Source organism: Rhinopithecus roxellana, chromosome 4 (assembly GCF_007565055.1).
Source record: "Rhinopithecus roxellana isolate Shanxi Qingling chromosome 4, ASM756505v1, whole genome shotgun sequence".
NCBI classification, from domain to species: Eukaryota; Metazoa; Chordata; class Mammalia; order Primates; family Cercopithecidae; genus Rhinopithecus; species Rhinopithecus roxellana.
The window spans coordinates 119,197,852-119,221,338 of NC_044552.1; the positions used below are offsets into that span (position 1 = coordinate 119,197,852).

At 40.4% G+C, this 23,487-nt stretch overlaps 1 protein-coding gene across 4 annotated transcripts in view; it reads left to right on the plus strand.

Moving 5' to 3' along the window:
• Nucleotides 1-23,487, plus strand: part of IL20RA (interleukin 20 receptor subunit alpha) — a 43,067-nt gene that overhangs the window by 8,461 nt on the left and 11,119 nt on the right. For 2 of the 4 annotated variants that reach the window (XM_010379484.2, XM_010379485.2), the window contains exons 2-3: nt 17,436-17,571; nt 23,050-23,228. In XM_010379484.2, the coding sequence (XP_010377786.2) occupies nt 17,436-17,571; nt 23,050-23,228 (315 nt within the window). The remainder of the gene's footprint in view (nt 1-17,435; nt 17,572-23,049; nt 23,229-23,487) is intronic. The other 2 variants (XM_030929555.1, XM_030929556.1) reach the window with 1 other exon arrangement.

A 23,487-nucleotide genomic window follows, 5' to 3' on the forward strand; every position in this document is an offset into this window, starting at 1 on the left:
TCTCAAGGCTGCCATGGCAAAATGCCACAAACTGGGTGACTTAAAATAACACAACTTTATTGCCTCACAGTCCTGGAGCCTGGAAGTCTGAAACCAAGGTGTCAGCAGGGTGGATTCTTTCTGAAGACTGTGAGGGAGAATCCATTCTGTGCCTCTTCGAGCTTCTGGTGGTGCTGGCAATCTTAGGCACCCCTTGACTTGTAGACACAACACCCTGATATCTCCCCGATCTTCACATGGCATTCTTCCTGTTTGCCTTCACATAGTCTTCCAGAAGACTCTGTGCATGTCCGTCTGTGTTCAGATTTACCTTTTTATGAGGACACCAGTCATACTTTATTTCGGCCCACCCTAGTGACCTCATTGTAGCTTGCTCATCTCTCTAAAGACCTTATTTCTGAGTGAGATCCCTTTCTAAAGTACTGAAGTTAGGATGTCAACGTATTTCTTCTGGGCAACATAGTCCAACTCATCACATCTACCATACCCTCAAAGACTTACAGAGTAGCAAGCAGGATCTGTGGGCTTGGCATCTATGGTGGAAAAGAATCTGTTTTCTCAGCCACATGCAGTGGTTCCTCCTCTCCAGCATGTTTCAGAGTCTGTGTCCAGTGAAGGAAAACTTTTGCAGAAGGGTCAGAGCTGAAAGCCTCTACTGATAATGTTGAGGGCCCGGTCGAGGTCTCTTCTCTTGTGCTTTCCATAACTTGACCATAAGGCAGAACTGTCAGTGGTTACTTAATAAGACTAAAGACCTTTAAATTTATCCAGCAGAAAAGCTCACTCTTCTGAGACCTCTGCCTCATATCTTGCCTGCTTTAGGGAGCACTTGCCCTGAGAAATCCTCTGCCTTGTTCCAACAAAGACCGTTTTCATATCTAAGGTATGACTACCCATAGTCTTCCAGCCCAGCATCCCTCTCCATTTCCAACGAACCTATCTATGTTGCAGAATGTCTATGAATTATCTACTAAATGCTCAACTTGTTATTTTTTAAAATTAGCTTATCAATTTTAAGTGCAAAGTAGAATATCACATGCAGCCCATAATTTAGGGGAATGAGGTATTTGAAGTGATCAGATTTAACAAAATAGGATTACCTTAATACCCCATGCCTCCATTTTGAGTTTTCAAAAAGTTTAACTATATCCCGACTCAATATGATTTCTAAATAATCCTTCGAGTGCTTTTTGTTCACTCATTCATTCAGTGTCATCCTTTTATATATATGAGGAGCTGCTCTAGGCTTCAGGGTAAACAAGAAAACAAGGTCCCTTTCTTCATTTAGTCTTCAGAGAAATATAGACAAGTGATTGCATTAAAATATAAATGCCAGAATTGAGGACAACAGTTTCTTTAGAGGCTTAGGATAACACAGCTGATCTAATAATGGTGTCAGGCAGGTCTTCCTACAGGAAGGTCCTTTCAACTGAGACTTATAAGAGTTGTTGGTTAATTAATATACATGTATGTATATGTATATATCACATCACATTCTTCTTACTCAAGGATAAAAGGTGAATCAGAAAAGAAACTTGATATCCAAGTAAATGCCTTTCTATGAATAAATGCCTTGAATACTGTTAGGAAAAACCATAGTAATGCAATCAGTAGTCATGAATAGGTTGCCATCTGTATTATATAAAATATTTATAATTCAATATAAATTTAGGTCTTTTTAAAAATGTGGTACATATACACCATGGAATACTACGCAGCCATAAAAACGAATGGGATCATGTCCTTTTGCAGGGACATGGATGAAGCTGGAATTCATTATCCTAAGCAAACTAACACAGGAACAGAAAACCAAACACCACATACTCTCACTCTTTTTTTTTCTTTTTTTGAGATGGAGTCTCTCTCTGTCACCCAGGCTGGAGTGCAGTGGTGCGATCTCGGCTCACTGCAACCTCCACCTCCCAGGTTCTCGCCATTCTCCTGCCTCAGCCTCCCGAGTAGCTGGGACTACAGGCGCCCCCCCCACCACGCCCAGCTAATTTTTTTTGTATTTTTAAAATATAAAACAAGTCCCTTGTATTAGTTTCCTATATTTTTAAAATATAACACGGGGTTTCACCATGTTAACCAGGATGATCTCGATCTCCTGACCTTGTGATCCGCCCGCTTCCACCTCCCAAAGTGCTGGGATTACAGGCGTGAGCCACCACGCCCGACCCACATGTTCTTACTCTTAAGTGGAAGCTGAACAATGAGAACACATGGACACAGTGAGGGGAACAATACACACCAGGGCCTGAGAGGGGTGCTGGGGGAGGGAGAGCATCAGGATAAATACCTAATGCATGCGGGGCTTATTACCTCGGTGATGGGTTGATAGGTGCAGCAAACCACCATGGCACATGTTTACCTAGGTAACAAACCTGCACATTCTGCACATGTATCCTGAAACTTAAATATAAAAAATAAAATAAATTCAGGTCTTTTAAATTTAAATATTAGCAAACAAATAAAGCTAAGCCCTGCTATCAGCATATTCCATGTATAAATTACCAAGTAGTTAATATTCCTTTTCACATCCTTTCTTATAACACTAAAAATGAACAAACAAAGAAAAAGCCAGTAATAGCAAAATCCCGTGGAAAGGATGATTTTTCTGAGTGATAGTCATCTAGTGGGTAGGAGTCAGGAGCTTTGTGACTGTAGGACACTGACCTCAAGATCATTGGCAGCCTCAGCAAGCCACTGTGGTCTGCGGCTCTTTGCAATACTCACTCAAACCACAGTAATCAAAAGGCACACATTATGCTGTGGCTTCTGACATAGGTACTATTTACCACTTCCTGAGTCAACTCAGTCCTTGAAGGACTCTGTTAACTTTCATGAACAAGATCAAAGGGACTGTCTCGCCGGGTCCAGTATCCAAGTTGTTTCGAGAGGTGTTCCAGTGAAACTGAATTGAATAGTGTCCTCTCAAAAGTAATTTCCACCTACAACCTCAGAATGTGACCTTATTTGGGAGTAGAATTTTTTCAGATGTAATTAATTCAGAATTTTGTATTGGTCCATTCTCGCCTTGCTACAAAGAAATACCTGTGACTGGGAAATTTATAAAGAAAAGAAGTTTAATTGGCACTTGGTTCTGCAGGCTACACTGGAAGCATGGTGCTGGCATCTGCTTGGCTTTTAGGGAGGCCTTAGGAAACACAATCATGGCAGAAGGCAGAAGGGGAGCAAGCATGTCACATGGCCTGAGCAGAAACAGGAGAGAGCAATGGTACGGAAGTGCTACACACTTTAAACAACCAGATCTTGTGAGAACTTACTCTCAGGAGAACAGCACCAAGTGGGTGGTGCTAAACCACTAATGCCCACTTTGTGGGCATTCCATTCATGAGAAATCCACCCCCATGGTCGAATCACCTCCCACCAGGCCCTACCTCTAACATTGGGAATTTTAGCACTTCAACATGAGATTTGGGCGAGGACACATAACCAAACTGTATTAGATTTCATGATGAAATCATCCCAGAATTAGGGTGGACTGGTGTCCTTGTAAGAAGAGGATGGGACTCAGAAAAGCCACATGAAGGCTGAGGTGGGCAGAGACTTGAGTGATGTTGCCATGAACACCTGGGGCCACCAGGAGCTGAAAGAGGCAAGGAAGGATTGTTCCCTAGAACCATCTGAGGGAGTGTGGCCTTGCTGACATGTTGATATCAGACATCCAGCTTCCAGAGCTGTGAGATAATGAATGTCCATTGTTTTAAGCCACCTAGTTTATGGTACTGTTTTGGCAGCCCTAGGAAACTAATACAAAGGACTTGGAGTCTTCTTTGTGGACATCTCTTCATTATTGCCCTGCTTTTATCCTGACTACTCTTCTTTTATATCTTGTGGCAAAATAATGCAGGTACCTCAAAGAGTCAATCTACTGCAAGGTCTGTTCAGCGTGTGAAAACTGTTCATTTACTGCATTTAGTTACATAACTTTATCAAGGCATAATTCAGCCTTGAAGAGGTCTGATCCTAGTCTGGGTCACCCTCAGAACAACTCACCATTCTGATAGTGTTTTTGATGGCTACTGAACACTTCCATCTTCCTGGTGTGTGATTGGAAAGTCTGAGATTCCAGTTGAGATCACACCATCAATCTCATTTGCCTCCAAATTCCAAGCAACAATCAGCAGAAGTAAATACTATTCATTATTTTCTTGAAAGTTAAAAGAAATGCAGCATTGAAATTACTGTACACAAATGCTTCAACCAAAACAGAAAGTGAGAACTTGCAGCCAGGATCTCAGGGCCCCGTGGAAAGAATAGCAATCGGAAAATCAGAGGATGGAAGTTCAGCCCCTCCTCATCCACTGCCCTCTGTGGGCAAGTCACTCACCTTGAATGGGCTTTGGTTTTCTCATCTATGAAAGAGTAGGTTCCATGATTTCTGAGGCCCAGAGATGACCACTGCCTGGGCAGTACCAGGCCATCACTTCACCTGCCTTGTGCCCTCCACCTGCCTGAGGGAACCTGCCCTGTCACTCTGTCCTTGGGGCTGGCCTCTGTACCCTGGTTCCCACTAGCTCTCTCCTGCCACTGAGACTAGCCCCTGCCTAACACTCCACATTTCTTACATTTCCCCCAGGAGGCTCCCCACATTACCACCTATGCAACAACACAACAATCTTTTTTCTCTCCACAGAGCTTATTCTAATTCATTCCAAGTGGATACCATACTGGATTTCTTTCCTATTTTTGAGACAGAATCTTGCTCTGTTGCCCAGGCTAGAGTTCAGTGGCACGATCTTGGCTCACTGCAACCTCTGCCTTCCAGGTTCAAGTGATTCTCATGACTCAGCCTCCCAAGTAGCTGGGATTACAGGTGCATGCGCTGCCACGCCCGGATAATTTTTGTATTTTCAGTAGAGGTGGGGTTTTTCCATGTTGGCCAGGCTGGTCTAGAACTCTCGGCCTTAAGTGATCTTCCCACCTCTGCCTCCCAAAATGTTGTGACTACAGGCATGAGCCAACACACCCACCCTCATACTGAATAACCATCCTCTTTCATTTTCTTGATCACAACCTGATACAGGATTATACGAAGGACATAGTTCTAGACAGTGAAGCATCACTTGATGATGGGGATACCTTCTCAGAAGTGTATCCTTACGTGATTTCATCCTTGTGCAGACATCATAGAATGTACTTACCCAAACCTAAATGAAATAGCCTACCACTACACACCTAGGATATATGGCATAGCCAATTGCTCCTAGGTTACCAAGCTGTACTGCATGCTACTGTACTGAATACTGTAGGCATTTGTAACACAATGGTAAGTATTTGTGTATCTAAAAATACATACACATCTTATATATACATCATCTTATGGGACCAGCATCACCGAACGTCGTTATGCAGCACATGACGTATTTCTGAAGTGTGTACCAGTGGTTTAAGTTGATCTTTGAGCTAGCAGTGCAGTTAACCAGCTACACCCAGCTGTACGTTGTATCATCCAGAGCCCCAGCAACAGCCTGTTTGTTAATTTATTGTGACTGTTATGGGATGAAAGGTAACTTGTGCAGGAAGGGTATCCAGCATAGGCGAGTGAATTGGATGCGCCTGCAGGAAATAGGCTGTTTTAAGTCTTTTGATGTCCACTGCCATTGGCCTGCCATTTGCCTGCTTTCCACAGATAAGTAATTCGTGGCAATGTTTATTACTGATAATAATGGCAGTTATTCATATAATAACAATAGTTATTGTTAATGGTAAAGAACAGTAAATATTTACAATGAATAGTAACTGTTGAGATGCGTGGCTGGGAGGAAATAAGTATAAAAGGTGAGAATGGGTACATAATAATGGAGGAGGTGAAGGGGAGATGATGCTGAAAGCATACTCCAGAGATGTCCAAGGAGTGTTTGAATCATCCCTGTACTTATCCACTGGGCAAATTGAAAAGTTACTACATCTGAGTATTGGGAAACCTTTTTTTTTTTTTTCATTTTTTCCCTTTCAAAAAGAGAAAGAACCAACTCTTGGGGTTAATCAATAAACTAACATTATTTTCACCGCCTTTCTCAAATGATTGGTTAAGATTAAATCATTTGAGAAAGGCAACAAAAATAATGTTAGTTGTTGTCTTGTCCCACTGTTCCTTTTTCTTTACTCTTTCTGTCCTTCCTAAGGACAATGTCACATGTGAAAGTATAAATTAAATACATAAATATAAAACTTTGGGAAAGCTGATGATAGGGACATGTGATTTTTATGAGTAAAGGAGGCACCCAGAAGTGTGTGTCATGAGGGAAAAGAGTTACACTGTATTTCATCCCATTAATCTTATTTATTCTTTGCCAAATAGCCTTGCTGTTGCTTTTCAGCTTACTGAAGTACTTACTGATACATGCATTGAAAACTGGTGGCTGAGCATGGTGGCTCACGCCTGTCATCCCAACACTTTGGGTGGCTGAGGTAGGAGGATCGCTTGAACCCAAAAGTTTGAGACTAGCTTGGGCAACATTAGTGAGACCCCATCTCTACAAAACAGTGTTTTAAAACTTAGCCAGGCATGGTGGCATGCAGCTGTAGTCCCAGCTACTCAGGAGACTGAGGAGGGAGGATCACTTGAGCCCAGGATTTTGAGGCTGCAGTGAGCTATGATCATGCCACTGCACTCCGGCCTGGGTGATAGAGTCAGACCCTGTCTCAAAAAAAAAAAAAAAAAAATCACAAACTGCTGACATTTTCCACCATAATTCTTTAATGAAAACGAAAGAATCTCTATTTTCCTCCCTTTCTCTAATGTTCTTTTGTCCATCATTTACCATTTAATTATTTCTGCCTCTTTTTTTTTACCCTATTTTTTTCTTACACTTTTATCTTGTTGACTTTCCTCCTGAAAATTTCAAGTCATGAAGATATTAATGGAAGACTTGCATTGCATCTAGGAGGATAAAAAGAAGTACTAGTGTTGAAAATGAGTTGAGGAATAAAGTGTCGATATTTAAGAAATAGTTACTGATTGAACTTGGAGTTTCCAACAGCTATTCTTTTCAGTACGTTAGTGGTTGGTCCTGAACAGTTTGTCTTTGACCTTGTTCTTTCTTTTATATTTTCCCTTCTGAGGCATATTGCCAAGTAGTAAAGATTTCAACCCACATTCGAATCTACTTTTCCAGTTACTATGATGATCATTACTACCAATTGAGACGCTTTGGAGATTATAACATGTGAAAAACATTAGGTACTCACTCTCAAAAAGTTTATTTTATTTATTTATTTATTTTATTTTATTTTATTTTATTTTATTTTATTTTATTTTATTTTATTTTATTTTATTTTATTTTATTTTATTTTATTTTATTTTATTTTATTTTATTTTATTTTATTTTATTTTGAGACAGATTCTTGCTCTGTTGCCCAGGCAGGAGTGCAGTGGAGTAAACTCAGCTCTCTATAACCTTCGCCTCCCAGGTTCAGGCAATTCTCCTGTCTCAGCCTCTTGAGTAGCTGAGACTACAGTTGCACACCACCATGCCCGGCTAATTTTGTATTATTAGTAGAGATGGAGTTTCACCATATTGGTCAGGCTGATCTCGAACTCCTGACCTCAGATGATCCACCCACCTTGGCCTCCCAAAGTGCTGGGATTACAGGTGCAAGCCACCATGCCTGGCCCAAAAAGTTTATTTTCTAAAAGGTAAGGGAAGAGCTTTATATAATCTAAGAGATGACATAAAGTAGTGGGACTGGTTTTCTAACAATGGGGCTGGCTTATACAAATTAATAATAGTCATTATGGGAAGCTACACACAAAAATCTCACAACAATGAATTTCATAAGCTCCCTTTTCTCAGTTGCAGGTACAGCCTGGCACATACTGATCAGAATATTCCATTGAGTGGCAAACTTTCAACTTGGGGGAATGAATTTTATTTTTGAAAGCATTCAAAGCCACTTTCCACAAGTTTGGGTGATCAAGCTGGGTAATGCTATATTGAGCAAAAGCAAGATGTAACTATTAAAAAAAAGAGATTGAATTTTTTTGCGTGTTTCTAAGCTACCTCTAAAGATAATTGTAGCTGAAAGGAAGCATCCCTCAAATGCCATGACCTAAGAAGTATCATGAGAATAATCATAAACCCTCCCAAGTAAATGACTTTGAAGGTACACACTCTCTTTAATGGGTAAACTTCAATAGATTTATTTTTTTAAATAGTCTCTATGTTAAAGTCTTACTTGCTGTGAAGCACCAACAGCAAAATACTAAAAAAAACATGTTTAAGCACATAGATTTACTTATGGAGGTGTGGCCGTAAAGAAATGACACCACTTTTTCTGTATGACTTATGTATTGCTTATCCATATAAATGTGCAGGTACCTGGCAGAGAAAGTATATATTGATGGTTGTGCCCCAGACTCAGAAAATATCTCCTCCATGAGAGCAAGGCCTTCTGTCAATTTCTTTTTTCTTTTTTTCTTTGAGATGGAGTCTCACTGTCACCCAGGCCAGAGTGCAGTGGCGCCATCTCAGCCCACTGCAACCTATGTCTCCCGGGTTCAAGCAATTCGCCTGCCTCAGCCTCCCAAGTAGCTGGGACTACAGGGGCATGCCACCATGCCCAGCTAATTTTTGTAATTTTAATAGGGACGGGGTTTCACCATGTTGGCCAGGCTGGTCTTGAACTCCTGACCTCAGGTCATCCAACCACCTCGGCCTCCCAGAGTGCTAGGATTACAGGCGTGAGCCACTGCACCCAGCCCTTCTGTCTATTTCTGTCCTCAACTGTACCCCCATGCCTATCATAGATTCTACTTCTAGCCCATAGTAGGTGCCAGTAACTATTTGTCACATGAATATAACTGAACAGTTCCACCAGGAAAAACTTAAAAGAATAATACTTGAGTTTACCTCATTGACTTTCTTATATCTTTCCTTAGAAGCTACAGTCTAATATGCAGAATTGACCATGGTCATATAATCTTTTCTTCCCACAGCACTGTACTTGGGAGCATTTCCCACTCACTACAGTCTAATATGCAGAATTGATCATGGTCATATAATCTTTTCTTCCCACAACACTGTACTTGGGAGCATTTCCCACTTACCTGGGATAAAGGTAAGTATCCCAGGGGAGAGCCCTGTCTTGTCCAGCACACTTGGGCCTGAGCATCCACCAAATGGCTAAAAAACCATGGGCAGTCATTCAACCTCCCTGGGCCTCTCTCCACTGAGCTGTAAAATGAGGATAGTAACTTTGGAGGACAATACTGAGCGAGTAATTATTGAGCTCTTTCTTTGTGCCAGGCACTGTTCCAGGAACTCTATGTGAGGAATCTTAATCATTGCAACAAGCCTAACAGGCAGATAGTACTGTTCCATTTTCCAAATGGAGAAATAGAGGCACAGAGGTTAAGTAACTGGCTTGAGGGCACGTAGCTGGTAAGATGTAGAGCATGGAGTAGGCTCCAGTGTGACTCTAGAACTTTTGTTCTGGAATCTCTCCCTGAGCTACTCACATAAACAATTACTAGAAACCACTGGCTTAGGGCAGTTGGCAGTACCCTGTAAGAATGGACAGTATTATTACAGAGAAAACTGAGGCAGCGCACTGTTCCAGCAATTAGTCAAAGAAATAATAGTGAGGTGATGGTTAGGGGAAGAAAATCAAGTGCAAAGGAGCTAATCGTGCTCTGTCCTGTATAGAAGACAGTTGTGCAGCTTTTTTCTCAGGTAGGTATTCATGGAATCATATTTTAAGTGCTGTTTAGAAGACTTACTTTTCAGCTGGGCACGATGGCTCATGCCTGTAATCCCAGCACTTTGGGAGGCCAAGGCGGGTGGACCACCTGAGATCAGGAGTTTGAGGCCAGCCTGGCCAACATGGTGAAACCTTGTCTATACTAAAAATACAAAAATTAACTGGGCATGGTGGCAGGCGCTTGTAATCCCAGCTACTTAGGAGGCTGAGGCAGGAGAATCACTTGAACCCGGGAGGCGGAGGTTGCAGTGAGCCAAAATCACGCCACTGCACTCCAGCCTGGGCAACAAGAATGACACTCCATCTCAGAAAAAAAAGAAGACTTACTTTTTGTGGGAACTTGATATATAATTAGGAAGAAGAAGGGAGATAATAATTTTTCAAGAGAAAGGGTTTGTAACTTGGGACAGAAGAAAACATGCCTTTCCTTTCAGCACGATGAAATTAAAACAATGCTTGAGGTAATCTATGTGAAGGCAGTCATACCTGTTTTGCTCTTTGGTGGTTAGAATGTCATTGTTTACAACATCCGCTTCCTGAAATTAGTCAATCATCCTCTGGTGTTTTTGTACTGCCTTTTAACCTTGTTCCCACAGTAGAAAACTCACTTTGGGTGGAAATTTTTTTTTCCCTACAAGCCTATGAAGTATTTTCCTATTTAAAAATACACATAAAATATGTAGCAACCACTTGCCATGCCATGGGTTCCTGTGCCTTCATTAAAACGCAGCTGTTAGGTATCTTCTGACTGTGCAGTCCTGTGTGTAATGTAAGCTTACCAAGGTGATTTCAAGCTACACAGATTTGGTGGTTCAAGCTGTTCCACTTCAATTCAATGCTCATGTGAATCTAGGATCTGCCATGATTTGCGTCAGCCCCAAGGGTTCCTGGTCAGTTCATTTCCAAAGCATTTGTTTGCCAGACACCGAGAATACCAAGACCTTGTAAGACCTGGTGTCCAGTGTCCAACAGATCAGAGCCTCTGATTCCTTCACAGCTTCTTCAGCTTTAAAAGGGTAAAGGGGGTAGGACATCTGGGGACCTTCTCTGAGCAAGGTTGAGCAGGGCTTCTGCAATGCTAAGGCTGCCCCAGTTGGTCATAAGCTTCAGAAACTTGAATGGTCGCCAAGGGGAGTCTCCAGAAGTGATCACATTTGGCTGTCTGGTCTCTTGCGATTTGTTTGCTTTCTGTACTGGTTAATGAAGGTGATGGCCATAATGGGAAAGTCTAAATGCCTCAGCCACAAAAGAGGGAGGCTGGGTTAACCACAGAGGCTGATTACCCTGGCTCTTTGTGAGTTCACCCTGAGAGCCTTACCACTTCTAACTGGTGTTCATCAGGCACTCATCTATGTGTAGGCTTTTCCTTGAGTACAACAAAAAATAAATAACTTTTACTGTGAGACATATAATTAAAACTGTAACATACTTAGATGACAACCCTGGTATTCACTTTGAGGCCATTAGGAAAAGGTCACAAACCATTTTGCTATATTTACAGACCTGTATTCAAGGTAACTCTTAGAACCAATGTAGCAGCCGCATTTTATAAAACTCCATTAATGATAAATTTACCCATTTAGATCTATCTTATTACTCCATTATCTTCCTACTGGAAGGACCTAAGAGCAAACAGAGGACTTTTTCCCTTGGTGCTAGAGCATAAATGAAGCTGGGCTAGAAGAATTTCCCAAAGGCCAAATGCATTAGTTCATTCCAGATGCTAGAACAGAATGTGATAGATTGAGTGACTTATAAACAACAGTTTATTTCTCACACTTCTGAGGCTGGGAAGTCCAAGATCAAGGCAGATTTGATGGACGGGGAGGGCCCACTTCCTGGTTTATAGATGGTCGTCTTCTCACTATGTCCTCACATGTTGGAAGGGGAGAGGGACCTCTCTGGGGTCTCTTTTATAAGGGCACTAATCCCACTCATGAGGGTTCTGCCCTTACGACCTAATCACCTCCTGAAGGCCCCACCTCCAAACACCATACATGGGGTGTTAGGATTTAACCTGTGAATTTTTTGGTGGGGAGGAGGAACACACACATTCCATTTATGGTGCCAAGGCATAATATAATAAAAGGGAAATAAACACTGAGAGGGGACACAAATCTCGACATGGCTTACAAGCTACAGGAAATCAATCATTACCTCGAAGTTCGTTAAGTGGATAGTTCCTTGCCGACTCCTCACAGCTTTGTGAAGGCAGAGGCCATCTTTACACCCACAACTCAAAGGGGCATCCTCACATATCCTTCCATCGTTCAAAGCTCAAAGGGAGTCCAGAGTTGATACCCCTTCCCTCAGTCTTCTGAGTTCTGCTTCCCCTGGAAAGATCAGTCTCCTGCCCAGATGTCTGTAGTCAGGACTGCTCACTTTAGCGGAGACCACACATACCCTACACATCACAGCACAATCATGTCATTAAAATAGCACAAGCCAATATTTATTCAATGATGCACACATAGAAGACCAAGGGGTCTCTTATTTCCAGAAGAATACTGGAGGCAGAAGGGACCTAAACTGTAAACGTGTGAATAAACAGGGTAGGTTCGGGTATTGAAGGTATTTTCATGTGGCTGGTGAACACGGTGCATTTGGCAGAATTGCAAAAAGAGACATTGGACCTGCCCATCTGAAGAATCTGTGTACCAAACCAAAGTCATGACGGTCTGGCACTCCCCAAACATAAAACTATGTGCACCGATCCAGTGGCTTTTTAATTTGGGACGTGAAATCTCAAATATCTCAGAGAATCAGAGCCGTGCTTCCAGACCATAAATCTATTTGTTAAAGTGCATTTGTTACCCATAAATTGGCACACATTTCCTGATAGCAATGTGGGTGTGACATGTTTTCACTTTGGTGTTGATTCAGTGATCTTATCAGTACTAGCAGGTTAGAAAATTGATTTATCTCCATTGAAATGTTTATTCAGGAATGTCTTTCGTCATGCTTTTCAAACTTGAAAAAAACACAGTGCCTAAAAACTCTGCAAATTTTTTTAAACAAAAGAGAATACTAGTTATCAAATTTTTTCTTTTTTAAATGTACTATTTTTTACCTTTAAAAAAAAAGTGCTAACTCGTTTTGTTTTGTTTTTAGATAGAGTCTCACTCTTATCACCCAAGCTGGAGTGCAGTGATGCGATCTTAGCTTACTGCAACCTCCACTTCCTGTGTTCAAGCAGTTCTCCTGCCTCAGCCTCCCAAGTAGCTGGGATTACAGGTGCCTGCCACCGTATCTGGCTAATTTTTGTATTTTTAGTAGAGACAGTGTTTCACCATGTTGGCCAGGCTGGTCTCGAACTCATGGAGTTATAAACATCCATTTCTGAAAATAAAATATCGACAAGCAGGGAGACAAGATGCGCTTTGCCTGATCTAAGGAAAGGTGACTAACATGGCTTAATTTGCTCTGATTTAAGGGAAAAAAAAAAGGTTTCAAAACCAGCAGACCATGTCATAACAAGGAATATTTTGTGTCCTGGAGAGATTTAGAGATGGGCTGATATCAAGACATGACCTACTTTTCTCATGATAGGTCTGCCCCTGAATAATAGTTTGATTTATTGGCAAGAGGATGATCCAAAACTGATAACATTTTCTGCCTCTGCCATCAGAAAGATAATGTCAATCCAAAGGAAGAACCTGCAGGACTCAAAGCTGTAGTATTTTTCCCCAGATATAATGTATAAAATATAACATTCATTTTTAAGTGGATTTCTGTTAAAGGTGTTTGTTACTCTGAAACCTTGTGAGCTTAATTAAGCATTTGGGTTTTTTTAAAAATTTCAAAAAGTTTTTATTGTCATCTTCACTTGCTATTAAAAAGATAGCAAGTTTCTGGTCTTCTCCTTGGGTAGTTTTTAATTTTCTTCATAACATAAAATCGAACTAAGTTTCTGGTCTTCTCCTTGGGTAGTTTTTAATTTTCTTCATAACATAAAATCGAACTAGTAGAACATTTCTCAAAATTGTTAAGGCAAGAGTCATTTATTAAATTATTGGGAATGGAGGGGGGGTTTTAGTGATTTGTCTGTCTTAGATGCTTTCACTTTTAGAATCGTTGTTGTATTCATTCTCTACTGTTAGGTAACAAATTACCTTACACTTAATAGCTTTAAACAACAAATATTATCTCACATATTTTTTGAGGGTCAGGATTCCAGTAATGGCTTAGCCAAGTGGTTCTGGCTGAAGGTCTTTCACAAGAGTGTAGTCAAGAGGCAAGCTGGGGCTGCAGGCATCTGAAGGCTGGACTGGGGTCAGAGGATCCACTGCTAAGATCACTAAGGTTCCTCTTGGCAGGAGGCTTCACTCAGTTCTTCAGCAGCTTTGGGAAGCCTTAGTTACTTTGCCACATGGGCCTCCACGGGGCCACTCACAACAAGGCAGCTGGTGTTGCCCATGTAAACGATCCAAGGCAAAGGAAACAAGATAGAAGCTACAGTGTCTTTTATCACCTAATCTCAGAAGTGTCTTTTGTCCTGGCTTTTGTCATATTTTATTGGACACACAGACCAACCCAGGCACAATGTGAGAGAGAACAATACAGCCTGTGAATGCCAGGAGGAAGGGATTATTGGAGGCCAGCTACCACAGTCATGGTGATAGATGTGATTTACCCATAATGTAGACATGCAGAGGAGGCATACATAGTTCACAGCATTTATAATGAAATATATTCTCAAAGAATAGAATGGCATAAGAACATTATTTTTTTAATGTTATTATTGTCACATTATTGATTCTGTTGGTTTAATATCATTACCAGAGTTTGCTAACATTTCAGCAATTGGCATAGCATTTGTGAAGGACCTTTTAGACAATTACAAAGCATTAATCAAAATGTCTACTGAATCAATGAACATTAATTATTGACAGCACATTCCAGAGTATAGTTTATTTCAGAAGAGAAAAATTGCTTTGTTTCCTTATGACAGCAACCAAAAAAACTAAATTAAAATAAAATTGCCTATTCCTTTTACTCCAAGTTATTTCTCAAAAATTTTGGGGTATGTTTTAGGCATCTTGAGAGTTCTATCATTTGTTCACTCACATTAAAAAACAAATAGGGCCAGGTGCAGTGGCTCGCATCTGTAATCCCAGCACTTTGGGAGGCCGAGATGGCAGGATCACCTGAGGTCAGGAGCTGGAGACCAGCCTGGCCAACATGGCAAAACCCCGACTCTACTATAAATACAAGAAAAAATCAGCCAGGCATGGGGATGGGTGCCTGTAATCCCAACTACTTGGGAGGCTGAGGCAAGAGAATAATTTGAACCTGGGAAGTGGAGGTTGCAGTGAGCTGAGATCATGCCACTGCACTCCAGCATGGGCGACAGAGTGAGACTGTCTCAAAAAAAAAAAAAAAAAGACAAATAGAATACAGTGTTGTAGAAGATAAAGATTTGTATAGATTGAAACTTGAGACGATATGCCTGGACTATACTGTCTAAGACAACTTCCGTGTTCTATCTCCAAACTCATGTTGCCACAAACCAAAATATTCTATTTCCTTGTCAGCTCTATAAAGCCATGTTTTGACAATGTCTTTCACCACTGATATGATAATGCACAGTCTATTTTATTTTGTATAAAGAGGTGGTAACCACTCTTCATGTGTTAGGGCCATCTAAAAATGCAGGCCACAGCATTTTAGATCTGGAAAGATCCTTGGAAATTTTTGTGTTAAATGGGTTCTGCATTTTTGAAGAGCTGAGAAGTATTATACTCAGTGTGCTGCCTCCCCATGTTCTGTTTTGTCTTCAAAAATCTGATTAAAATTGAGAACCTGGTAAACCTAGTAGTACCATAAAGCAGTATTAAATCACTGATAAATATTCACTGTATGTAATCTCCAGAAAATACCAACACCACTTGCTACGCAATGGTTCCAAAGAATTACAAGAAGATGTTAGGCTATGTCCTTTTGAGATTCCCCTACCCCTACCACACACACACACACACACACACACACACACGGCAGTGGTCAATTGATTGTGCTTCTCTGTGAGTAACTTTTTTCTTAAAAATAAAACTAAAAATTTTTTTTATGAGCAAGGTTAAAAGTAGGAGTCATTACAATTATAGCACAAGCATACCTACACTCAGCCATCTTTACACTAAAGAGCTAATTTTGCTTAGAATCAGGGTGATACTACAAAGTTTAATTCTAAAGTAAATAATTTTTCTTTTCATTTGGCTTGCAAAATAACAGTACATTGTGTAGAACTAATCTTAACCAAGGATTACCTCACACATAATTCCTTTCTCTGACGTTAGTCCCAGCTACTTTACTCAAGAATTATGATACTTAGCCAAGATTGGACCTGCCATCAGTGACTGAACTAAATTTTATTTCCTAAGTTTGATTTGCAGTGTTAATATTTTGTATTTTTCAAGTTCATTGATTGACTAGAATATGCATATTTGTGACAGGATTAGTTCTTCATAAAACCTGATTGGTTATCACTCTGTGCTTTGTGATCTTTCCAATATTTTGAATTAATATTTTGAATCCTACATATTACCACTGAATTTTTTCATTTACTTTAATTCAAGGATTATCTTTGCTTTATTTTACAAGAAAGTAGCCTCTCCTTTCCTTTTCCAAGTTTTTAGTAGTTTCTCAATTCTTTACCATTTCTCCACAAGGATTTCTATAAATTAATCCTTTAGGATACAGTTTTTCTTAGAGTGCACCTATGTGAACATATCAGTGTTTATTTAAATAAATTGTCTTATTTCATTGGTTCCTTTTCTAATTATTGCTTTACTATATTCTTTAGTAAAGGCAGTCCCAATTATAAACTTTGAAACTCTGGCCTCTCAGGGTCACCTACTCTAAATTTTATTTTAACATTTAATTGGCCGGGCGCGGTGGCTCAAGCCTGTAATCCCAGCACTTTGGGAGGCCGAGACGGGCAGATCACGAGGTCAGGAGATCGAGACCATCCTGGCTAACACGGTGAAACCCCGTCTCTACTAAAAAAAAATACAAAAAACTAGCCGGGCGAGGTGGTGGGCGCCTATAGTCCCAGCTACTCGGGAGGCTGAGGCAGGAGAATGGCATAAACCCAGGAGGCGGAGCTTGCAGTGAGCTGAGATCCGGCCACTGCAACTGCACTCCAGCCTGGGCGACAGAGCTAGACTCCGTCTCCAAAAAAAAAAAAAAAAAAATTTAATAAAGAGATTGTTTTAGTTCTCTGCAGTGCGTAACAAACTATCCCCAAAACTTAGTGGTTTAAAACAATCATTTTATTATTTCTCAAAATTCTGGGGATTAACTGGGGCTCTGCCAGATGATTCTTCTGCTGGTCTCATGCGAGATCTCTCATGCAGCTTCAGTCTGTGACAGAAGGGGCTAGAATGACCACAGTGACTTCATTGTGGCCTCTTAATTGGAAGGCTGGGCTCAGCTGGGACACCAGGACAACTGAGCCTGTCTTCGTGCAATCTCTCAGCAAGTTAGCTGTTATTTTACATAGCAACTCGGGAATTTTTTTGAAAAGCAAAAGTCCTGGCTTAGTCCCAGAGCCACCTCTGTCACATTCTCTTTTGCATTTGAGAGATGTTACACAGGGCATGCATACTGGAAGGCCATATTGGGGGCCATCTCTGGAGACTAGCTACTACAGGAATCATGTTTTCCTTTTCTGCCACTAAGACTTCAATTCCTTTCTGCTCCTTTTTCAGTTCCCTGTGTCTCTGGTGGTTTGCCTAAACCTGCAAACATTACCTTCTTATCCATCAACATGAAGAATGTCCTACAATGGAATCCACCAGAGTGTCTTCAAGGAGTTAAAGTTACTTACACTGTGCAGTATTTCATGTAAGTTTCTTCTTTTCCTTTTGGCTAGCTTACAAACACAAGACTCCGACTCCTGTGAATTGTGCAAAGATAAACTCTCTGCGGTATTAAATGTGTTTGAAAAAGAGAAAAGTTTTAGATATTTCAGGTTAAGTTTTCTTGATGTTTTGTAAGATTAAATTAGAAAACAGTTTCTTCGTGGAGACAGAGGCATTGGGAGTCTCAGGCAAGGCGAGGTTATTTAGACAGAAAAGAAGTTGGTCAAAACATTATTAGGTGGCTGAGAAAACAAGGCAATCCATCATCTCTGAATTTTCTAAGCTGTTTGGAATTACAGGCATCCTTAGACTCCTTGAAACTACATGCACATTTTGTGCAATCAGCTGTTGCACTTAAAGATAGCAGTGAATAGGCATTTCATCTGGCCCTCAAAACTCATTGCAAGCAGGAAAGTATGCAAAACAGGTAGTCAATGTCCATCTTCAGAGAAACAAAGGAAATGGCCACAACCCTAACCACAAACTAAGAACCATCCAAGCCAAATCCTGTGGAATCCGAAGAAAAACAGCTACGGAAACTGAAAGCAAACCTGTACCTTCCCATCTCCAATCACAGGAAATGATTTCACAAAATAAGTGTCACAGTACCAAGAGGCCCACCTAACAATCTGAGAGCATGGAAATCTAAGGATCGCCACCACCAGAAATTAAGGAAATGTCCCCGTGGAGCCCCAGTTGGGTGCCACAGAATGTCACAGATGGAGGAGCTAAAATAGAAATTAGGCACACAGGACATGTCCATTGTGGAGGCCCTGTCACAGCCCAGGGAGAAGCTGGGAGTGAGCCGGAGGCAGGAGGAAAGGGAGGTAGCACTGGCTGGGAGGCAGCCCAGGAAGGCTACAACGTCAGCCTCCTGCAGCCCAAAACCTGACGGCAGGCAGATTTCCCAGGGAGCAAAGAGAATAATAGATTCGGTGAGAGGGTGTTTGATGGAAACAGAAGTTTAAAATTATGGAGAGCAATTGGCTGGATGCAGTGGTTCTCACCTGTGACCCCAGCACCTTAGGAGGCCGAAAATGGTGGATCCCATGAGCTCACAAGTTCGAAACCAACCTGGGAAACATGACAAAACCCTGTCTCTACAAAAAATACAAAAACCAGCCAGTCGTGATGGTGCGTGCTTGTAGTCCCATCTACTTGGGAGGCTGGGGTGGCAGGATGGCTTGAGCTGGGAGATGGAGGTTCCAGTGAGCTGAGATCATGCCACTGCTCTCCAGCCTGGGCAATAAAGCCAGGTCTTGTCTCAAACAAACAAACAAAAATTATGGAGAGCAAAAGCTCATTATCTGAGCCCTATTCTTATGTCTATTTGCCTGTTCAACAAACAGCTGGCCCCATTCAAACGGTAATAATCCCAAAGGAACTAGCATAGCACCTATTCATAATTACTGGAAGAGGGAAAGAGGAAAAAAGAATACAAGTTTCCAGAAAGCTTTGCTATGGAAGTAAGGAAGAATTAAAACACATAACAGTCCATAATTTTGTTAGAGTGCATAAACAACAGGATCTGTAAAGGTAAAACTCAAAGAAGAGAAAACAGTGAAAGAAGAGATTCGAAGACAACAAGAAGAACATGTCTTTTTAGGAAGTGTGCAGAGCTTAGGAAAATGCTGGAATATAAAAATGCTGTATCAAGATGAAAAACCTGTTAGAGCTAAGTGATAGTAATGGTTGAACAGGTAATAAAGACTGTTTGGAACTGTGTATCATAAATGTGTGGTATGTCTAGAAAAAAATTGGTAAAAGCAATAGCAAGACACATCCTGGTGAAGTTATTGGACTTTAAGATAATTAAATGATTCATGGCCATTTTAGTAAAAGCGGAACTCAAGTTGGGAGAAAGGGAGAATTTCAATCTGGCAACACTCAATAGAATACATTTTCTGAGGAAAAGACAAGTGTGACCTAAGACTCTTACTAAATTCAGTAGACTGGTGTTTGGAAGCAGGTGGGAACCCAGGGGATCACTTTTCTGAGACCTTCCTGGGGGATGAGGTGGAGCACTAACTGAAGATGACCTCCAGCTAACAGAGAGATAAAGACAAACCCAAAAGAAGAACTTAGTGATGACAAAAAAAGACTGGTAGCATGCATTGAATTTATCTAAATATAGAACTAAGACTAAATAGTGATGGAAATGTAATTATAGAAGTTTCTTAGAAATAATCTGAATTTAAACAATAATATAAGATGGAAAGGTGGGGGGATTATAAGTGTACTGATTTTCATAGCCAGAAGCCATTAAATGTGATCTAAAATGACAATATTTTATTATTTTAATAATTAACCTCTCAATATTTTTCACAAACCATTTTCTTAATTTAAAAGCTCTTTTAGGAACAAATATCTCTTGTGGTGACAAACATTTGCACTTCTACAGTTCCTTTAATTTCACGTCAATTTCTTTTTTCTATCAAAGTTCAAGGCACATTGAATTGACTACTTTTATTAAAACCATATGTATGGTATAATCTAATTTTTGTCCATCTATTCTGCTATCATATCGTCTTTCTGTTTATACAGAAGCAAAATGAGATATCCAGAATCACGCACACCAAATGTTCCAGAGTAATGGGTTTTAGGATGATTTGTTTCTCTTATGATTATACTTTCTGAATTGTTTGATTGTTTGAATTTAAAAACATTACCATATTTTCGAAAAAGAATAAAGTCAGTTTTGTCTTTGAAAATAAAATTCATATCACTAAAACCAGTGAAAGACTTCAGCAGCGACTCATAGTGACCTCAAATCTAGAACCTCATTCTCGTTTCCAAGGAGTTTCTCAGGAGCTAGTGTTAGAGGAAAGAAACTGCTTTGCAAAGGGAAAAGACTCACGAACATGTCCTTGCCTCCTTATCCATTAGGTGGAGCAAAGAGCTTACTCTGTCCTTTATGTTTTATGTGATTCAGAAAGGGATTTTTAAAAAGTAGTCATCACTGCTCTGTGTGAGCAGATCACTTAGATTGTGCAACTTTTAAAAATATGTGTTTAAAAAGAAGCTTGCCATGTTGGAGTTCTTACATGCCTGTGCATGTGAAAGAGGGACAGGAATATAGGGCAGCATATTTCGCTGCCAGAGGGCTCCAAGCTCAGCTCTGGAGTCAGACGGTCCCCAATTCATAGCCAAGCTATGAACCTAGCTGGGAAGGTTACAGATTATACGTTTATACTTTTGAGTGAAGTTTGTTTCCAAGATGAAAATTTAACAAAAGTTTAAATTTTATCCACCAAAACAATTAATGCAAAAAATAGAATGTAGCACTAAAAACAGAAGTTTTGGCATCAGGGACGAATGGTTCAAATCCCAGGTGTGCCTTTTACTAGTCATATGAATTTAAGTGGATCCCTTAATCTTCCTGAGCCTCAGCTTCCTCATCTGTAAAACGGGATGAAAATAAGAGTACCTACCCCCTAGGGTTGTTATGATAATTAGATTAGATAAAGCTTGTAAATCAGAGACCACTGAGGGCCCCACATGGCTGTTTGCCATGTGTGAGTGTCATTACTGGAATATTTGCTGCGTAATTCTGGTCATCATTCATTTATTTTGCTGAAAATCTTGTAAAGAGCCTTTTCTCCTGTATCAGTATTGTCATGGGAAGCTGCCTTGCCTTTGGCAGAGTGAGGAAGTTTGAGGAGGGAGGAGGGAGGGGTCACATAGGCAATGGCAATAGTCTTCAAACCACAACTCAAGACTCTTTGATGATTCATGAAATGAATGTTGAGGGACATTATTTTTGATGGAAAGGAATGGAATGGTGTGGAATGGAGTGGAATGAAAAAATAACTGAATGCAAGGCCTGTGGTAAAGTTTAAATATTTTCTTGCACAATTTTTGTTTTAATATGTTAGTTTTATATTTTGTGAGCTGAATCAAAATGTAAAATTTATTTTTCCCCCATGGATCATGGTCAAAAAAACATTGAAAGCCCCTAAGTAACAGTGATCACTTGGATGGAGAAGTTGATCAGTAAGATCTGACTATATTTCTGATGTCTTTTGGTAGGTATGGTACTTAGGAAACGGGAAACATCTACTTTCAGAAATCTGTTGCCATATTCTGAAAAGAGAAAATATCCTTAAGCTTTGGCAATACATGGACATATCCTCTTTCTCAAGACACTCTTCCCTTGACCTTTATGATATGTCTTTTTCTCATCCCTCTTTAGTTGCTATTTCCAGGCCTTCTTTCTGTCCAGCCTTTAAATCTTGACACTCCTGAAATTTTATCCTAGACTTTGTTTTATCTCCATGGATCATTCATTCATCCTTGTGCCTTCAATAAGCAGTTTGATGATATTGACTCCAAAATCCCTACCTCCCACTCACATGTCTCTCCTGAGACCCATTGCCCACTGGGCATCTGCACTGGGATATCTGTTACATACTCAGGCTCAAGGCATCAAAAGTGAACGTGTTTTCTTTCCCTTCTGCTCTGCCTCACCATCCATTTCCCAAATCTGCTCTGTCTCAGTGCTCTTTATCGTAGTAAATATCACCACCATTCCACCCATCTGCCCTAGACAGAAAGAGACGGCGTCCTTAATACCTTCATTTCCCTAATCTGCCACATGTTTTCTATCACCAAGTCCTGTCTCCTAATATTTCTTGCTTTTGTCCTGTCCTTATTCATCCTACTGCCCCCATCCTTGTCCAAGTGACCTACATCTTCCCCTGGACCACTGCAGTGTCCTCCCAGCTGCTCCCTAGGCTGCCACGTGTAACCCATCACCTTTCCCACGCCTCCCCTGTCCCTTTCACTGGCTTATCATATGTTACCTGAACTCTACACTTCAGTCTCTCCCACCTGAAAAGGGCTAAAAATATTGCCACCTCCCTATTTGCTATGGGGGTTGTGTTTTTAATAAAGAAAAGAAAAATCAATATGACCAACCTAGTCAATATTATCATCCTCACTGTAATTATCAAAAATGCAGATTTCTGTATGCACTCCAGCCTCGTGTATTTTCCCTAGAATCGTTGATGCTTAGATTTTTATATGCGCTGAGAACGTCAAAGTAATTTTTCTTCCAAGAAAAAAAATGACGAACTGTTCTTCAAACAATCCATCAAACTGACCTTGTGTACACAGTAGACTAAAAACCTACATAAATAATTACTAGAAGAATTGATCACACAATATGTAAAAATTTCACTGTAGCCAAAGAATGACAATAAAATATATGCATTCAAAATATACTATCCACATTATAATTCACAGAAAGAAAGGTGATTACAGAAACTCTGACTCATGTTCCTGACAGCTAATGAAAAAAATTGCCCACAGCAAAAGTGGATTCTTTTTTATCTCGATGACAGGCACCTTTGTTTTTCTGAAGAGAAGGTCGTCAGTTCCATTCAGTTTTATAAAATGACTACATTTTTTATTGTAAAGCATAGAGGGCACTTCATTATTAATTCAGCTTCTTTCTTAGCAGATATGGGCAAAAGAAATGGCTGAATAAATCAGAATGCAGAAATATCAATAGAACCTGCTGTGATCTTTCTGCTGAAACTTCTGACTACGAACACCAGTATTATGCCAAAGTTAAGGCCATTTGGGGAACAAACTGTTCCAAATGGGCTGAAAGTGGACGGTTCTATCCTTTTTTAGAAAGTAAGTAATGCCATTATTGCAATGGTCAGTTAAACATGTATTAATATCAGGTTTAACAGTCTCAGCCTCACAGACAGCCTTGCCCAGAGGAAGGTGCTCTGCTTGACGCTATTCTGGACCAGTGGGTTGAGTGAGCATTACAAAGTCCTTAACCTTGCTGGCTCTGAGTCTCACCTTTATTGGTTGGTTGGTTGATTGATTGATTGATTGACTGACTGTAGAGACAGGGCCTCATTATGTTGCCAGGCTGGTCTCAAAC